The sequence below is a fragment of the Sceloporus undulatus genome, chromosome 4, assembly GCF_019175285.1.
Source record: "Sceloporus undulatus isolate JIND9_A2432 ecotype Alabama chromosome 4, SceUnd_v1.1, whole genome shotgun sequence".
Taxonomy (NCBI): Eukaryota; Metazoa; Chordata; class Lepidosauria; order Squamata; family Phrynosomatidae; genus Sceloporus; species Sceloporus undulatus.
In genome coordinates, this window is record NC_056525.1 from 7,093,749 (window position 1) to 7,114,479 (window position 20,731).

The 20,731-nt window shown below is 40.5% G+C and overlaps 1 protein-coding gene across 2 annotated transcripts in view; it reads right to left on the reverse strand.

Annotated features, from left to right (window-relative positions):
* Positions 1-20,731, reverse strand: part of ZBTB46 (zinc finger and BTB domain containing 46) — an 84,954-nt gene that overhangs the window by 36,459 nt on the left and 27,764 nt on the right. Inside the window, exons 5-6 of one of the 2 annotated variants that reach the window (XM_042463465.1) lie at positions 9,290-9,571; positions 633-802 (exon numbers count right to left, since the gene is read on the reverse strand). In XM_042463465.1, coding sequence (XP_042319399.1) covers positions 633-802; positions 9,290-9,571 — 452 coding nt within the window. The remainder of the gene's footprint in view (positions 1-632; positions 803-9,289; positions 9,572-20,731) is intronic. The other variant, XM_042463466.1, reaches the window with a different exon arrangement.

Consider the following 20,731-nt stretch of genomic DNA (forward strand, 5'->3'; position numbering starts at 1 on the left):
CTGCAGTTAGAGAGAACTAGACTGAAGACGACTTCCCAGAGGACGTTCTCTGTTAACGCTCCAAAAATCTGGAATGACCTGCCGGATGAGATCTGCCATGTAACATCATTGGAAGCCTTTAAAAAGGCAATAAAAACAGATCTTTTCCGGCAGGCCTTCGCAAACTGATCTCCTCAGAATTTTCACTCTCCATTTGTTTGGCTGTACCCACCTGACTTTGATCTCAATCTATTTTATTACCCTTTTTATTGGGAATTGTTTTTTAATGGTATTTTAGGGTGGGAGGGAGATAGGGGAACTAGGATCAAATATGTCTTGCTATGCTTTTATCTACAGATACTCATTTTTTATTTTATTGTTCTTGTTTGCTGTTACCCGCCTCAATCCAAGACAGGGAGAGGTGGGATACAAATTATTATTATTATTATTATTATTATTATTATTATTATTATTATTATTAACAGTTTTGAAATTTTAAAATACAAAAACAACTGGAAACTGAGTTACCAATAGGTACCATGAGGGTACATGCTCAAGTGAAATTGTTCCTCAAAATGTTCTGCAAAACTGAACCATGAAATGTCTAACAACTAGTCTATATAAGGCACTATCTCAGTCAACTATGATCTTACCTGAGTAGAAGGCATCGCTCTTTTCCGAGTTTCTGGTGATATGTTACCAAAAGAGGTGCAAATGGCAGGGGGGCTCTGAGTGGCAAGGTGTGATGAAGCCAATAGAGGAGGTGCTGCTTCCACTTTGCCATCACATTCACCCCTTGAACGGTTCAGGTTGGTGCCAGGCCCTGAGGAACACAGGAAACGAGTCTCACCAACATGAACTAGCACCAGCTGGAGTTTTTACAAAAGCCAGGGAATGAACAGTTGCAGCTTAGTCTTCTGTGAGTAGAAGGAAATGAAGCAGCACAGTAATTCCAGTCCCCATTGACTGCCTTACACAGCCTCCCTAGCCAAAAGTATGGCAGGAATTATCATATAGCAGCCAAATGATCACTGAACAAAAGTCAAAGACAGGAAAAAGAACACAAGGCAGCGCAAAAATCAGAGCAAGTTAAAAAAGATACAGTGCTTTGATGTTTGTACATGATGAATCCATTGGCATTTCCATTTAGCATTTGATAGCATTCAAGAAGTTTCTATCTGTGTGTGTTTCTCAGAGCTTTTTGAAACCAGAACATAATAATGATGGTCAAATACTTCACAATCACACACTAACTTCAGGGGTGCTTTCAAACAATGCTTTTATTATGAAATCACCCTGAATGGATTACAGAATTTCATGGAGAGGGGCAGATAGGATTACCTTTCTTCTCTTTTCCTCCCTCCCATCTTTTACCACCAGTTCTTCCTATTTTTGATATTATCACCACAAAAAGTCAATTAAGGAGAAAAAGGCAGAATGGCTGCACAGAAAACTTCTGCTTTTGACTAGCAGTACTAAAACTTTGTACAAATACATCAAATATGTGTGTGTGTATGTATATCTTTCTGAATGCTGACATAGAGGAATGAAGATAGATTTTAAAAAACGTATTAAAATGTACACAAAGGGTGCTGAAATTTGCTTTACCTAGCACAGCTACACATGATTAAATCTGAACCCAGTCCATTATGAATAATTAGGATGCCTATAATTTCCTCATCCAAACTCAGTCAAATGTAATTTTTTTTTGATTGTGTAGTTTCTATTGGGAGCCAGTGTGGCATCAAGGCTTGAGTGTTAAATGACACCTCTGGAGACCAGGGTTTGTGTCCCCCCTCTGCCACAGAACCCCACTGGATGACTCTGGGCACATCACACTCTCTCAGTCTTAGAGGATGGTAATGGCAAACCCCCTCTGAACAATTCTTGCCAAGAAAACCTTTGGATAGTCATAAGTTGGAAACGACCTGAAGTCACACAACAAAAACACAAGTATCATATTATCTTAAAAGGCCAGTACAGCTAGAATCATATGCTTCAGTGGGAAATAGATGCTTAGTACAAGCAAGTGCTGAGCAGGAGCAATACTCAAAATGTTTGATAGTACCTAGTTCAAAAGTTACCAGCCATGTACCCTGTAATGCAGTTCTGCAATTTAGCTAACAGAAGAATTATTAAAAGCTGATTGCAACTTGATACCACTACAAACAATCTGAATTCTAGAAAACTTCCTTATAATATATCAGTAGTCTCTGTATGCTGAGAATCACGAGTATCCTTGGAGATTTATCAGGCATTTCTCAATGAGAAGCTCAATAATGATGCACAAATTTCCAAGAAAGGCAGCTTGACAGCCATTATCCCTCTTCCAGAGCGATGGGTAACATCAGGCCAGTGTTGGGTGCGTTCTCAGTTGAAACAAGGTACAGTGGTGCCTCGGGTTACGAAATTAATTCGTTCCGCCATTCCTTTCGTAACCCGAAAATTTCGTAACCCGAAACACTTTTCCGTTAGCACTGGAAAGCCTATAGCTGCACTTTGCAGCATTTGAATTTCGCGCCGAAATGAATTTCGTAACCCGAAAAATATTTCGTAACCCGAAACAGTTTTTGCCAATCCAACTTTTTCGTATCCTGGAAATTTCGTAACCCGATCATTTCGTATCCCGAGGCACCACTGTACTGTGAGACTCAACAGATTTGCTCCAAGCAAATCTATTACTGCGTGCGCCAAAAATATTTCAAAGTAAATTATAGCTCAGTGGCAGATAAGCTGATTTGCAAAATGTTCCCTAAAAGCAGAGTCTGAAATCAGTGGAAGTGTATCATTGGGAGATTTAGTGATGGCTTGTGGAAACCATAGGTTTGCTCAACCCCTATTAGTCTTCTGCTCACCCAGGAAAGGCAGTGCCACTTCCTTCATAAGGAAGAAACAGAGTATCACTATGTGAGGCTGTGTATGAACCTCCCTTATGCCTTAGGAACTACAGTGGTACCCCGGGTTACGAATTTAATTCGTTCCGCGGCGCCGTTCGTAACCCGAAAGATTTCGCAACCCGAAAAAGCCATAGCTGCTAGCGCTGGAAAGCCACGATTTCGTGCGAAAAAGCGCCGAAAAGCACCAAAAATTTTTTCGTAAGCCGGAAAAAAAAAACGTAACCCGAAACAGTTTTTTCCTATCTAATTTTTTCGTATCCCGGAAATTTCGTAACGCGGTCATTTCGTATCCCGGGGTACCACTGTATTGTAATTTAAGAAGCAAATGAAACCAGAAGGCCAACTAAAAGTGATCTTTATTGTATGGGTTTTCCAGTAACTATGGGGTTAGTGTACTTGATGTTCAAACAGCATTATGACTGTGAAAGAGGAATTATGTACACATATACATATTGGTTTGATCATTTGACTATGACTCAATTCCTGGGTTCACCATGAAATCCACTGGGTGACCTTTGGCAAGCCACAAACTCAATCTCAGGGAAAAGCAATGGCAAACCTCCTCTGAACAAATCTTGCGAAGAAAACCCCATGATAGGTTCTGGGTCACCACAAACTGGAAGGCACACAACAACAACATTTATTCAAAAAAAAAATTGCTCTCCACAAAACTGTTGCCTACACAGTAAGAGAAGCAGAATTGAGGAACATGTGGCCCTTTAGATGTTGTTGTCTTTAACTTCCCTCAGCCTAACACATCATGGCCAATAGTGACAGATGATGGGAGTTGCAGTGTAATCTGGAAGGCCATATCTAACACATTAAAGAAACAAAAAATTATCTTCCAATGCAAACAACAAGTTCAGGGGGTACTACTAGTGACAGTAATCTTTATCACTGTGTTCCTTTTATTAATCCCATCCCCTCATACTTCTATTTACATTACAAAAAAGTAAAAGTTAATTTATTTAAACATTTAAGATCATAATTTGATCAGAGAGTCACTTGCACAGGTTGAGAAAGCAACTTCAGACCCAGTTCTCCCCTACAATTCTAAAAATTGTATCAGTTCACTGGAAACCATTTGGAGAAAACCTGCCATGAAAAATAACACATATTCTTAAAATAAATAAATGCCTCATTGGTAGCAGCAAGATACTTGGAATTCTCCACAGTTTACCAGAGTGGAAACAAGATCATCACAAATGACAGAAACCCAACTATTTTCTTTTTATGTGGGAGCCCTCCACAATGCAAGAAAAGGAATGGTTGTGGCTAGCATTTAATTTAGTCTTCCAATTTTAAGGCTAGGAGGCAGAGAAAGATTCAAATAATTGAATGTACTAGGTGTCTGTGTAGTGAAACATACATTTCATTGTACAGTTTGGAGAATAGAAAATGAGTTGGGCATAATTAATTGCAAAGCGGTCTTAATGTGAGCTGAGGTATGGTACACACATACCATGTCTCCTGCGAGCTTGCTTTAGGCCAAGCAGTACTATATTTCACTAAAGCTAGTGCATTCTTTTCTTGTTAAAAATGTATTTCAGATATATGTATACATAAAAAACCCTGTTGCTCAGTGATATAACTACCAGCTTTTGAAAATTCAAACTGTAAATTCAGAGGATAAAATGACAGTTATAATCACCTCTTATCCTACACTGCAAGAATCAAGAAAGAAGTATATTACTATTGAAGGCTGACACTGAAATATCAGTATCATGTCATTAGAACATAAACATTTCTAAATCTTGACCCAGAGCTAAATAAAACCAGTGCACCGTTGGAAATATAAAAGATAGCTACACTACTTGTGAAAAATGGCAACATAAATGTATTTTAAAGATACAAATTGTTAATCGTCACTGAATTTTGTACCGATGGTCACTTGTTTTATAAAACAAAGGCCAAATATACATTTAGATGAAATGGAAATTAATATAAAGTGCTAAAATTAGTACTTCCCAAAATACTATCATATTTAATGGTAGAAATGTTATTGAAATAATTCAAAGAACACATCCTTATCCTGTTTATCCTTACAGCCAGTTTATAAGGTACTAGATTATTCTTTCTGTTGAGAAATGGAGGATTGTGCAAGAACATTCAGCAAGGATGAAATCTGTCCCATGTCAAGCCTTGATCTCACTAGTCTTACTATCTATTCTTTAAATTCACAACACTGTATATTTTATTGCATTAAGTTTTTGAACATGTTATCTCTAAATGTGATACAAGTACAAAATGATTTAAAATTTTATTTGACAGCTCACTTTCAGCTTTGTATAAAGGCTGATTACGCTTTTTATATTTTATGTATAATACACATACAATACACACACACTTTAAAAATAGCTTTTTCATGCCAGGCTTCTAGATATTAGACCCCATTCTTAACTTCCTCATACAGTCCCAATGAATATTTTAGTTTCAATTAAAACAATTCATAAATAAATATACAATATATAATAAAAGCACACAACCATCTTTTAAGTCCCTCTAGTGGTTAACTTCTTAATATAAGCCTTAAATATGAGGTGGTTGTTGTGTTTGCACCAGCCTTCAAACTGTGGAAACTTCACCACGGAGTGGTAAGGAAAGATTATTTAATTCGTTATGACATTTTTACCTTCCACATAGAGATTTTCCATAGTGGCTTACCTCAAATGAATCAACAACACACCCACTCTCTCCTTACACACACACACACACACACACACACACACACACACACACACACACACAATGCAACACAACATTAAATGAAACAGATAAAAATTGCATCAGATCCATCAGTTCTGGGATAAAATATGATAGATTTTGTACCTCCTGGGATTTACATAGAAGTCTCCATCTGACAGCAAAAAGGCAAGAGCATAGGTAGAAACAGCAAGCCTTCCTGGGGAGAACACTCTACAAGCAAAGATGCTTGCACCAAACAGCCACCAGATGTATCTCAGTTTCCAAAGTCACAAATGAATAAATGGGTTGATACAGAGGAAGGTGATCCTCAGATATCTGCTTACTTCCCCATTATTCTCTTGAAGGTGTTGTGGATAAAAATCAGATTTTCAAAAATAGCAAACTCTTAAAGAATATATGCTTACTATTAAACATTCTGAATATTTCATCCCTAAATAAAAAGTAAGCTGAATCATTTATTTTCCCCCAGATATAATGAATTAAAAGAAGATTGTTATATAAACAAAGAGCCTATTTTATTTCTGAAGTATGACCATTTAGTCACCAAATTTTCTCATCAGACATACACATTTCTCTGAAGCAAAATGAAATAATGTAAATAAACAGATGTAGTTTGCCCACATAACCAGACTGCTTTGGTTCATTGCTTTGTTTTTGTGAAAGTGAGATGTGCCAAAGCAAGCGGCAGCAGTAAGAAACAAACTGTAGAAGCACCAAAAAAGATATAACTATCTAGTACAGAAGTTCTTAACCTGTGGTCCACAACCCTTCAGTGGCCATAATGTCCTCAAAGAAGGCCCTCTGAAAAAACGTTATGAGTTTTTACAGTTAAAATATGTTCAGTTCTTGCCCAGCAGCATGCACTGAATTGTGGACCCAAGAGCCACAACGTGGGTGATTGAAGGATGGCACGCTTCCTGGGCTTAGGGATCTTGCAAATGCAACTTGAATCGACGTTGCAGCTGCTTATTTTCGTTCAGCTTTTGCCGGCAGTTAATTTCCAAAATAAAAAAAGGGAGGGGGAGGAGAGAGATAAGGTGCCAAGGCTCAAAGCTGCCTGAAAACCACATCCCTTGGACCCAGGAACCCCTTGCCTCTAGTGTTCCCAGGGTTGCTGATTAAATAGCCTGTTGGGAGGTTCTGACAAGCATTTGAATGAATATACCCCACACACCTCTATGCCACCAACCTCTGAAGATGCCAGTCACAGACACAGGCAACTGTCAGGAATAAACTCTTCCAGGACATGGCCACATAGCCCGAAAAACCCACAAAATACTATGGATGCCAGCCGTGAAAGCCTTCGACTTCGCATCTTAATGAAACTGTATATCTTTGAGTAAGTGAGTGGTTATACACCAGGTCTGAAGTTTTGGAAAACCATTGTATACACAAATAAAGTCAGTCTTACTTAATACAGTTAGTATAAGTTTTTTTTCTAAAGGTAAAATGATAGAAGTAATTAGTTATGAGTTTAATGCCTGTTTAAAAAAATCCATCAACCACCAAGACTTCCAATGGATTCAAGTATCAAAATATAAGCAATTCCATTTGGGTGTTTTTATGAATATAGATAAATGCAAACATTTCTCAAAATATCACCTAAGAACCCACTGTATTATACTGATCAGTTCAAAAGAGCACAAAGCAAATAAGATCACTCAAATGTTATTCCTCGTCAACAATGCCGAAGGAGAGACCAGGAATTTGAATGGAAACCTTGGGCAAGTCATATTCTCTCAGCCTCAGAGGAAGGCAAAGGCAAACAAATCGTGCCAAGAAAACTCCATGATAGATTCACCTTAGTCACCAGTCAGAAATAATTTGAAGGCACACAACAACAACAATTTGCCTAATGGTTTCTTGCAGCACTTATAGCAACAACAACAAAGTCCTCATAGTTTCATGCCCTATTCTAAAGCATCAGGCTCTACTTTTACCTTCTGTAGTGTCACAAACAAAAAATATCCTCGTCTAGTCCCCACACCAGTTGAAAGCAGCAAGGCAACATATAAAATGTAACAAACTGCAGTGGAGATTTTTGTGATACAAGGCTGTCTTGCCATACTCAAAGGATCTCTATGTGAAGAGTGGGGAATCTCTTTCAGTCTGAGGACTGAATGCAATTTCAGAGAATTATTTGGTGACCATACTCATGCAGTAGACAGGCCATGGGTAAAATGGTAGTACCAAAAGTACTGGAATATATACCGTAAGCTCTTGCTGCCGATAACTAAGCTTTATTAACAGCATTTCAGTGTTTTAGCATGGCAGGGGTGGGGGGACTAAACAAAGTTGAGAAAGCACAAATGTACAGTAGCATATAGAAGGGGACATGGCCATCTGGGAAACTTCAAAGGGCTGGCCTGCCACAGTCAGTCTCAGATCCTGACCTCTGCTCTGCAGAAAACTCTTGCAGATCACAGTATCATTCTGATAACAACAAGGTGTTCTCAAATCCACAACATGAAAACTCACCCTGCAACCTGAACACAGGGCCTGAGTTCATGGTATTTTCAAAGCAGTTATTTTGCATTAGGTTTGTCATCCATCTCTATCCTTCTTTCAGTAACAGGCATAAAGATCATACAACCAAAGTGAAATGCAGGGAATAAAACCACACCAATAGTCCATATTCAGACCAAGTTATATGCACATGGACAAGTGGACAAGCCTGCTAAGGAATGACATGCGCATATTCCAAAACTGTCTGAACTCCTGGCCTCCACTATGTTTTTTGGAGCCAAGTGCACTCTCCACCCCCATCTCCCATTTCCCAGATCTGCTGTAGCAAAAAAATCAAGAGGAGTTTTAATTAGAGACTTGCTGAAAATGAGAAAGTTCACTTTTGCTTCTGCAGTAAGCAGTCCTGTCATTTAGGAAATAATGAACATACAATCATTTTAGTCTGTCTTATGTCCTTATACCCTTCTGCTTACAATACCCATATTCAAGAATCTTCATTAAGGGATCAATGTGTTTATAAGGAAACACAATTAAGTTTCTGATTCACTTGGAAAAGATGTATATATTTGATCAGCTAACAAAATGGGCTCACCAATGGCAAACTGTCATCCACCCTGTTTTCAGATTTCTGTTCTGGATTATGGATCCCCATTATTATAGTGGCTTCGTTTGAGAAAACGTTAACTAACAATAATTGCTTTTCTAAATACACCTATATGAAATTAAGTACCTTGAGAAGCTCCTGTAAGCACAAAGTATACTTTCTTAACCTCATTGCATATGATGACTGAGCTGTTTTATATACAAAGGGTACCAAATGTAACTCTATATATAGTTTTACAGACTACAGGCCTTCTACATAGCCTTACATGTTACAACTTAATACAGACAGCAAAATTCTACACCTTGTGACAATTTGCTACTTTAGCCAGAATCAAGACTGACACTATCTAATCTTCAGACTGAGGTTCAGTTATTAAAAACTATAGATGAAATAACATACTTGTGTCCTGAGTACAGCTTTATACAGCAGTTCAGGGACTTGCATGGATAAATGATTCTTCCCCCGCCCTACTTTAATTTGTCTTTATTTTCTTTATCTGTAAGTACAGAACCCAAATAACTGAGGTGGCATCAGTATGGGATCAGTTTGGGACTGGAGTGATCCATTTTTAAATAACAAATAACAACTTTTTGAATGCCATTTACTTGGAGTTGGGTATATAGGAACAGCAACTTACAAGACAATGAATGTGTGCCTTTGGGTAAGTATTCAAAGAGCAGAGAACTCTCTTCTCCAAGCATGTCAGCTTTCAATGACAATAAGCTATTCTTGCTCATAAGAGCTGCCCGGAGGTTAGCAAGTGCCACAGCCTGAAGTGCATCTTCCTTCTCTGGTGTTACAGGCTGAGAGAGATAATTGACATCACCTTCTAGAAGTGCTTCATCAACATTTGAGTAAAGGTCCACTCTTTCTATTCTGCTATCAGAATTGCTGGGCTCTGTCTCTGTCAGGTCCGCACCTAAAGGAGGAGAAAAAAGTAGCATTAACAAACATGGACCAAGGTTGTTCTCTCAGCCACATGTGCATCTATAGTGCTTCCCAGACTTTACCCCAAAGTATTCCTACTTAAAACGATCTAAGGTTCCTTGCTTTTCTAGAGTAAAATTCCCATGCTATTTTACCCACGTCCACAGTCTCTGAGGATACGTAGAACTTTATAAAGTTTTCCCCTTTTACTTGCGAGACTGCAATTTATTGAAAACACAAATAACTACTGAATAATCTCAGTGACCTCCTCTCATATATTTTTTGTAATGCATAGAATCCTAGAGTTGGAAGAGACCCCCAAGGGTAGGCTTGCCATTTCACGGCTCCAGGCAGGACCTGCCCGGTTTTTTGACCTTGGGGAAGGTCCCGTCCTGCCTCTGCATTCTGTCCCGGGGACAACTGGACTCCTGGTTCTTGCCTCTCCGTCTCAGCCTCCCCTTCCAAAGCAGCCTCCGTTTGTGTTGGAGAGGCTGCAGCCAGGCTCCCAGCTGCTGAATGATCCCCATTGGCCAGGCAGGGAGGAGGAGGAGCTTTTCATTCAGCTATGCCAGGACTACAGACTGAGAGAGCTGTGGAGGAGGCAGGCAGAGAGGCAGTGCCTGGTAGGACTCTCTCTGGAGGGAGAAGGAAGGAAGGGTTTCCCCAGGGTTTGGCAAGGTTTCTTCAGGTAGGAGTTGCCATTGCATCCTCTGAGGTTGAGAGAGTGTGATTTAGCCCAGTGGGGTATGTTTATGTCCAAGCAACAGATCGAACCCTGGTCCTTCTCTACCACTGCCTCCTAATGTCCCTTAATTCTATTATTATTGAGAGAGTCTGCTTTTTCAGATGCATTTAGTCTCAGAGGTGCTCCAAAATCTTCATGTCCCTTAATTCTGTTATTATTATTAACTGAAAGAGTCTGCTTCCTCAGATGCATTTAGTCTCAGAGGTGCAACAAGATCTCTCTAAGGATTTATATTAAGGTTTTATTTAAATATATATATTAATTTTTTTTGCTTTTAGTTGGATGTGCCCTCCATTTTTTTTAAATGTCCTACATTTTGGGCTAAATTTTGTCCTACAATTTGCCCTACATTTCATCCTTGATTTTGTCCTACATTTTTTTTACGTTTTGTCCCAGTTTGGTGGTAGTGAATTATGGCAACCCTACCAAGGGCCATCTAGTTCAACTTCCTGCCATAGAGGAAACATCCAGCAGTTTCAAAACGTTCAAAGACGGAGACTCCACCACACTCTGAAACAACACTTCTTTACATACTTCTCACCCCAGATTTGTTACATCTGTCTTTCTAAAATAAAACAGCTGAGAATGGTAACACACCCTGGGCTTCATAACAACTTCCAGAGATTAAATAACAAAATGTGAAGAAGATACAGCTGACAGTTTCTAGAACAAAGTATTACTCAGTGCTCACAGATACTGTATTGTATGTTCCTGAGAAGCCAATTTCAAGCACGTCAGTTAAGTGTTTTTCATTTATTCTGTGGCATCAAAAGTCAAGAGTCCCTAAGAACTTTATTGTGGCATGAGCTTTCATGGAATCAGTCCACTTCATCATATGCAGGAAGCATTATCATCAGTTTACATATGCACATGGGAAGCAAGGAGGATTAATTACAAACAGCAAGATTAGGGGAAATGAAACATGGACAGTATCAAAAGCAACAATTTCATTTAACAGTTGACAATTACAAAACAATGTCCATATTATAATGTCCATGTTATAATACAGACATTCATACATTGGTGTGCAAGTTAAGATTGCTCCAGTATTTTATAGATGTAACAGGATCCTCACGGCAAGGCAATCCAGTGAAACTGAACAGGGGTAACTTTTTTGAGGACTCTGCCTAAGGAGATATATGTGGTTGGCCTGTATGCTTTTAAACAGGGGTCGGCAACCTATGGCATGCGGCCCGCCGAGCCATTGGGATTGGCCCCTGCTCGGTCCTGCTGCCGATTGCCGCCACCAAAGGCCCTGTGGGGCCTTTGGCCTCTCGCGGAAGTGTGCGGGGCCTTTGGCGGCGGGCAAGGGGGGCAAAGGCCCCGTGCGCAGGCGCGTGGGGCCTTGGGCCTCTCGCACAGCCGTGCAAGGAGGAGGAGGGAGGAAGGAAGGAAGAGGAGGAGGAGGGAGGAAGGAAGGAGCAGGAGGAGGAGGGAGGAAAGCGGAGGAAGAGGAGGAAGAAGGAGGAGGAGGAGGAAGAAGAAGAAGAAGAGAAGCAGCAGGAGGATGGTGATGGTGATATTGATATGAGCCAGCTTCAGAGGCATGGCCAATGTAAGTTGCTGTGATTTTTACAAACTCATGTGCAGTGAAGAAAAACCACAGTCCCTTGACCAAGTACACACTTCTGAGAAGTACATTTGAACCCGAGGGCAAATCACTTCTTGTGAGACCACCTTGACATGTTCAATATGCATAGCCATGTGTTCAGTATGAAACCCAAAGAGTTTGGTTATGCAATAAGCCTCTGAAATATGCAAGAGATTGCCATGTTAAGTAAAGCCATGTTCAATGCTGAAATGTGCTGTTTGGAATGGGGGGAGGGGGGATTTGGCCAGAAAGGGAAGTACATTTCTGCCATCTGTCAGGGAATAATGCCCAAATGTTCTCCATTTTGATCATGCCTAAGAAACATGCATTTATATTAACATTTTTTAAAAATCAAATTTTTTCGCATGTCCTCCATTTTTTAAAAATGTGTCCTACATTTGAAAATGTTGCCCTATATTATTTAATTATTTATTTTGCCCCCCCACCCATTGTCCATTGTCTGGGGGACACCAACCCGGCCCCCGGCTTAAAAAGGTTGCCTACCCCTGCTTTTAAATCTAAGAATGTAGCTAGCTCCTCTCCTAATTTATACAAATACAGTGGGGCCTCCGCATACGCGGCCTTTTAATAAGCGGCTTTGAGCGTATGCGCTCAAGCCGCTGGGCGCGCACGCGGGGCAGAAGGGGCGGCGCGTCCCATTCAGTTGAATGGGCATGCGTGCCCGTTGCGCGGCGTGCGCCCCGCGCACCTTCGCGCCGCCGTGCACGAGCCCCATTGTTTACAATGGGGCTCGAGCATAGGCAGAAATCGCCATACGTGGCGGGATCCGGAACGGATCCCCTGCGTATGGCGAGGTTCCACTGTACAGTCATTCCACCCCAATTGTGTGCTTGCCATCTGTGGATTTGAGCATTTGTGGATGGACCTGCCCTAGTCACTCTAATTGTGGCATGTGCATATGGCTGCGCCGCCACTGAAACCAATGGCACTTCAAATCTCATAGTTTTGACATCCATGGTTTTTGGCATCCAGAATGGAACCCACACAGATTCAAAGGGCTGAATGTATATAACAGCTATGCCATCCAAACAATGCTCAGCAGTGCACATTTTAGTATTAATATTAATAAACTTCATTTGTTGGATATTTAATGTTTCCTTAGTCTCCAAATGTTTGAAACTTTATATTTTCTTTAGGAGCATAAAAACCTACCATATATACTCAACTATAAGTCAAACTCATCTATAAGTCGAGGGCAGGTTTTAGGCCAAAATTAGGGATTTTGATATGACCCATGGATAAACTGAGGGTAAAATTTAGAGGCATGTGACAAAGGATGTAAACGATGATGCAAAGGAAAACAATGTCAAAGAATTTACAAAATTCCAGCAGACATTAACTGTTTGTGCTCATACGAAAGTCTGTATGGATGAGATAATAGAGGGTGGTCAGTGCTTCCAGGAGATTATGGTCTTTCCTTCTGCCAGGGTATGGTTCCTTTTTAAAGTATTAAAGCATAGTATTTACACTGACCTGTAGATAGGTCAATACGGGTTTTTGGGGTCAACATTTTGACTAAAATATCTAGACTTATGCAGTACTTTTGGCAATGAACTGCCAATAGCCAAAACCACATACACTTAACATAGTTTTACATTTCATATTCAAGACACTAATACATTATATCAGAAATAAGAAAATTAATGTTCTCAGTTAGAAATTGATTGGACAGTAAAAAAAAAAGAAGTCTACCAAAATATCCTTAAAGCATATTCTGAGTAAAACTAGCCAATGTCAAGACTGCAGTAACTCAAAATGCAGTGGAAAGTGGGGCATGCTTCTTGCACCTTTTTAGTGGTAAAAACCTAATCACTAAAAAAGCTCTGCTTAAAAGTTTAAAGAATGTGGTTGGGATAAATTCTTTTCAAAATGGTGCAAAGCCTAATTGCATCTTTGGTGTATTTGCTTTACTATATGGCACAGTCCTTCCCCTTCCCTATCCCTCCAGAACTTGACCATAGGAAAGAACTTTAAAAAGAATCAATCAAGCTCTTCTACTGATCTACAATAAGCTGCCCTGTATGCTGAATCAAGTGTGGGCCTGATGTAAACAGACTTGATCACACAGGAGGCTTCCCATGAGTAAATCACCCTGTAAATCATTAGAAATCATAAAAGCAGCATGATTGGGGTTCATTATCCTTGGAACCACCATTTGGTAATAATGGGATCTTCTCCATGATGATTTACTGATGGGAGAAGTGAGCCCCGATGCCTCCATGACAATTTGCACTTGGGGGTGTGAACCCAGAAATCTCCCGTGTGATAAAGTCCAAAGTGATACACCTGTAGAAGTGAATTTTATAATGGCAGTGTGACAATCATTTCCTCCTATAAATTTTTTGTACACTGAAGTATCTAGCAAACTCAGCAGCAGCATTGGTGCTGCTGCTGAACCTATTCATGTGCCAGCCTGGGCCTATTCTTGACAGTGTTACTGCCCCCAACATCAAGCTTTCTCTGGAGTGCCAAGTACTGTAGCAGGAAGTCTCTTCATCTGTACACGCTCACCCAGCAAGGGAAAGCGGTGCTTTTAGATGAGAGGCAAACCAGCTCCATTCTGCAATGGAGAGGCAGCATAATAGATTCTTCACAATGCAGTGAACAACATGGACCCAAGCAGATGCCCAAGAATGCCTTTTTTCTGGACTTTATCCTCCAAATATGATCAAAATCCATCTCTATCTGCCAGGGCAGCATGATGCGATGGCCAACAAAATCAGAAGTCAATTTAGCAGATCCAATAAGGATGTACTTTCTCTGTTTAGTTCCCAGAGGTTGTCATCCAGCAGTGATCAAAGCCAACTCAGCCGAATGAACAGATTGGAAATGGGACTGAAAAAGATTCAGGAATCCCTGAACTACCCAGTGTGCTTCCCTTAGAAGGCGGAAGACAAACCAAATACCTAGTAAATAGCAATCAATTGTGGAGGTGGGATAACAAAATTATTTTTAGATTTTTGTTAACCTGTCTCAGCATTCTTCTATATCTATATCATGGAGCTGATGACCCAAGAACTATACTGTCCAAGATTAAATTTACTGCTGCAAATGAAGAAGGTCCATGAACTATGATACAATGCTGATAGAAGTTGACACAGATAAATGAAAAACTTAATTAAATTGTGGGAGTTGCATCTGAGACATGGCAGGAATACAAATTGAAAGCCCTCCTCCATCTGCAACAATAAGGAGTCAAGGCCATTATGAACCAGAAACCCAGTTTTAATAACCTTAAAATAAAACTTCCATTTTTAAAATCAGCCATTTCAACAATTATGTCCCTGTTTATTATAATCAACATGAGCATATAGTAATATTAACTTAAGATTTAATACAAAATGTAAGATATAAAAAGAATACATCTTAATTTAAAAGAGAGTTCTCTCAGGAGCTGTTAATCTTGAACACTGGGGAGGTGTGATGGCATTTTGTATATTTGTCTTTATGCGTGCTGAGGAACATCACATGGAAGATTAATAATCCCCTTTAAAATACCTTGATTGCCTCATGAATCTTTCCTTGACCATTCCACCTTCATTCTCACAGAGGAGTACTAATGAGAAGAGTATTCTGTGTGGTGAGAATTATCTTGCACTTCTTTACAACTGTTGTTCATTCTAAGCTCCGGCTAAATTAATACTAGAACTATTATGACCTAAACAAAACTTACCATCTAAAATAAAATATGTTTGTTGTCAAAGCTAGAACTAATAAGTATTTGTTACTTCTAGAAGCAAACTCAGATTAACCCTCCTCTGATACCAATAATGTGATAGGCCAGTAAAGTACAGACATGGATCTAAATGCATTTGTTAGTCCCAACAAGAGTAGAGCATGATAAAGCCCAGTTTAACTGAGTTACAATGATTCAGCGGGTCTACTCTAATTTGGATAATTTGATTTAGCCCATTATTCCTACTCAGAGGAACATCTGCTTCCAAAAGAACTTCCACAATTATTAAAATCTGTTCAGGAGGCCCTGCTAAGAGTCTGGCACCTGTAGATACCAGTAGTTCCATCTTTAGCTGTTTTACTTGGGTCTCTTTTGCAGGTCAACAACCTTGGCGTTTCTAGGGAGGCCTATTACATTCAAGCACACATACAAAAGGGTCTGGCAAATGAGTTACAACAACAGGCACTGAAAGATTAAAAGGAAACAGCAAGGTAGATTGCAGAGGAATTTACAGTCAGATTCACCTAGCAGAGAAAACAGTTATAATAATAATAATAATAATAAAATTTTATTTGTATACCGCCCTTCTGAAAACCAGGGCGGTGAACAGCATCTAATAACAATACATACATATACATTAAAACAATTCAATAAAAACAATAAAATTAACATGCCGGCCTACAGTGCTGACGAGGGGGGGGGGAGAGTTGCTGGTCAGGGGTAGGCTTGTTCGAATAGATGGGTTTTTAGCCCCTTCCTAAATTGGGCTAGGGAGGTGGCTGAGCGGAGCTCGAAGGGCAGCACGTTCCAGAGGTTTGGGGCTAAGATGGAGAAAGCCCTCCTAGAGGTGGAATTATATTTCACCTCTGGAACTCTTAGCAGTAGCTGCCCTGAAGATCGAAGTGCGCGGGGCGGATTCACAAAATTGCTGCCATGGAAATGTGAACAATCACAGTATCTACAACTGCAATATAATATTCATTCCACTGAAGACAAAATAAACATGCTAAAAGTCATCTTACAAAAAAAAAACCTAAGTAAAAAGCTGAGATGAAATATGATTTCCAAATCAAAAAGCCACTTCTCTGAATTAATCTAATGCCTCTTGGGTGAAATGGCTGTTCCAATTAATTATCCTAAAATTTAAAGCACTACCTACATACAACCTCTTTCTCCATGGTCATAACCTAGTGTACACCTCGGCTCCTCTGTTTTTTCCCTTCCTCAGCATCCTCCAAACATCCTCCATTTCAAATCCCTTCCCAGCTTCTGAGGCCACCTATCTTCTTTCTCCTATTAGCATACTCTTCCCTCTTCTGCTACCAGAGGCAAGTTACAGAAACATGCATTTAACTGGTAACACCCAATTAGAACTTATTTCAGAGAACTATTTTGATTAGAGAATACCAACAGAGAAGAGGGAGAGGGAGAACAATTATGTTCTTTATATCCTTCCAGTGTTGGAATACAACTGTTCACTCACCTGGCCAACCAAAATGGAAAGAAACCCTGAGCAAGCACAGCATGAGCTGTGTGGAGGAGGCTGAAAAGAAAATGAAATCAGTAAGCTTTGTGTGAGATATAAGAGGAGGAGACAGCCAGGAGAAGACCCTGATGGATCTCTCTAGATAGACTGATGCCTGGGGGCATCACAATGGGAACTTGACATCTCCTTGACACCGATCTTAAGCCTTACAAACTGCAGACTTTAGAGCTTTGCAGATCAGCTGATTCTCCAGAGATTGCTGAACTGAAACTTCCATCAGATCCAGACAGCCTAGCCAACAGTCATGCATGATAGGAGTTCAACCAGCCAGGACACTGTACTTCACTCCCTTCTCTTCCTTCAACACCTGGACTAGCAGCAGTCTGGCAACCAGAGGGGCATGGCCTGGAGCCTCAGGCTTTAAGAGGGCTCTCCTTCACCCCTCCCTCTTCCTTGGAACATCAGGCAGCAAGCTAGCTGAGAGCTAGCCAGCTGGAGGACTTGAGGATCCAGCAGCAGTGGTGTTTAGGCAATGTCACCGAGTACTATTGGCTGTTATTTTTCTGTTTTTCTTCTGTTGATTATTGGGCACTGAATCCTTTCCTTTCCATGGCTTCACATATGTCTCCTAACCTAATCCCTATTCGACCCCTTCCTATCTCTCAGCTTCCATTCTCTTGTTCACTCTGGAACTGTCGATCTGCTGCTTCAAAAGCAACTGCAGTTCATGATCTTTTTCTTTCCAGTTCATTTCACCTCCTTGCTCTTACTGAAACCTGGCTCCTGGCCCATGATACTGCTACCTCTGCTGCCCTTTCTTTTGGCGGTTTTTCTTTCATCCATACTAGCTGCTCTGAGGGCCAAGGAGGGGCCCCCGGTATCTTATTGTCCAATTCCTGCCAGTTTCAAGTTCTTTCTCCTCCCCCCGCAGCTATTGTTTCTCTTCATTTGAATCTCACTCCATTGGACACTTTTCTTTTACAACTTCGGGTTGCAGTCATCTATCGCCCTCCTGGTTCTGCTACCCAGTTCCTCACAGATTTTGAGTCTTGGCTGACATTTTTAATTTGATCCCAAGAATCGTTCTACATCTCACTTTAGTAAGGGCTGTTCAACAGTGGAACAAACTCCCTCGGAGTGTAGTGGAGTCTCCTTCCCTGGAGGTCTTCAAACAGAGGCTGGATGGCCATCTGTCGGGGATGCTTTGATTTGGATTTCCTGAATGGCAGGGGGTTGGACTGGATGGCCCTTGCGGTCTCTTCCAACTCTATTATTCTATGATTCCCTCTTAGCTTCTTTTGGTCTTCAACCGCATTCCACAACCCATTCTCTTGGCCACTGTCTTGACTTAGTTCTTGCTGCTAAGTGTGTCATTTCTGGCTACTTGGCATCTGATTTTCCATTTTTTGATCATTATTTAAAAACTTTTACTTATATCCCACCTCCTCATCATACTGTCCTGCGCCACTTTCATGATCTCCAGTCTGTTAACTCTAACCATCTCAGTCAGTCCTTGGATTCATCTCTTCCTTCTCTCAATCTTGGGGACTTTGTGGATTCAGTCATGTATTTATTTAATTCCACTCTTTCTTCAACTCTTGACAGCTTTGCCCCTGTATCTGTGCATGTGTCCTCCTCAATGACTAGGCCTCAGCCCTGGATTACTCCCATTGTTAGGTTTCTTTGGTCCTGCTCTCGAGCAGCCGAACGTCTCTGGAAAAAGTCCAGGGAGTGGGCCAACTTTATCCACTATTAAAGGGCCATTTTGTGGTCCTCAGTAGTCCCAGGGCATTTTTGGGGGCAAACATTTTTGTGGTGGAGATGTGGCCTGCCAAAGTCTCCCAGTAGCTATTACAGTGCATTAGCCTTCCACAGTTGCCTACCCCTGCATATTTCACAAATGTACCAAAAGCTTCAGAAAGATGCAGAAGAATGCTACTCAGAATTGGAAAAAAAATAAGTTCAAGAAACTGAGATGCTGGCTGCTATATGGTTGAAGATGTTCTCTTCATTTTATTTAAACTGATTTACATATTTAAAGTTTCTTGGATTACTACCACTCTACAAAATACCATCTAAAGCTTTTGAAAGGTTTCTCCTTCAGAACTGAATTGGGCATTCTTCATAATTTTCTCTATAAGTCCTAAATAACATGGTTATTTCTTCTAAATTTTCATTAATTTCAATTATTATCATACCTAAAAGTTTTAAAGGGTGAAAGCTTCAGAATTTACATCAGAGGATTTATCTGCATGATGACCCAAAGCAGTTCCCATCCACATTTTAACCATTTCAAATAATTATTGAACATCTTTATTTTATACTCTGAAATATATTGCCTGCACTGTTTCAGCTTCTGTTTCAGAGTAGTGATCAGGGTAGAACAAGCCAGAGATAAAATATGAATCAGGGTTCTGAGGTAATGACAAGCCATGGTTTAAACCAGCGATTCCCAAAGTGGGCAGGATGCTGCGCTGGGAGTGGTGGAAAGATCCGGGGGGGGGGGGGGGGGGGGGGGGGGGGGAAAGGGGGCAGCAGGGAGTCCTTCAGTCATATATTTCTGTGTAAGAAAGACATGGGGAACCAGATGGCTTTAGGAACATGGTGGAGATTATGGTTGCATGAAACTTCTTTCCAGGGTCCCTTAAAGCCGATACACAGTCTCACTGACTCCTTCATGTGGTGGTGTCTCCCATTCTTCGTCTGCTCACACAAGCTTTTTCCCTTAGCCACATCTTTCACTAGTAGTAGCAAGAAACTCTTGCGAGGCATGGGCACAAATCATCTCTTCCCTGGCTTAGAGCAGTGCGATTTTGGGACAGACTGGCTCACTGGAGCAAGGAGTTAGAGCATGTGGCAATGGGGCAAAAAGGAGCTTTCCAATTTGGGACTCTGCTTAAGATTTCTGAGTTTTGATGGGGCTTGGCTGGCAGGCTGGAGCTGCACTGCTCCTCCTGCTTTCTTTCATCAGACAGGCTGAGAGAAGAGGCAGCAGAAAAAAACAATATTTGTGTGGCGGGGGAACCTTGAAGCTGTGTGTGCATGCATTTATTTGTACACAACTGAATTGCCCCACACCCACCCAATACATAGCATCTTACAGGGAAAGATCCAACCACATCCAACCACACTTTATTTTTCAAGTTCTGAACACATCATGTCTAAATATGCTTTAAGCACCAAACTATTCATTTTATTAAAGACAGGTAGAGGATTACCAGAGCTATCAGTTGATCATTATTCTCTGATGCAAGTAAAAAGCAAATAATTCTTAAGATTTCTCCAAGAATTCTAGGATTTTTAAATTATTAGTACAGGAACAATAAGGAGACTTTTAACTCAAGTAACTAGGTTAACATAAGTAGCAACTCCTTCTAAGCAAGTAGGATTTTATACACTTTTAGCTCCTCTGAGATCCAAATGTACATGATACCAAATCAGTGAGTGAACAGAAATATGGCAGGGAGCAGCACTGGAAGCTTTATACTGCCAATGCAGCTCCCAGCCAGTGCTAGTCTGAAAGCCAATTATTTAAGAAAGCTACTTAATGGTTTGTCTGTCATGCTTTAGCATGATCAAAAAGATAATCCAAACTAGGCAATGTGTGCCTGTGGCATGTGTCATTTCTCCCCT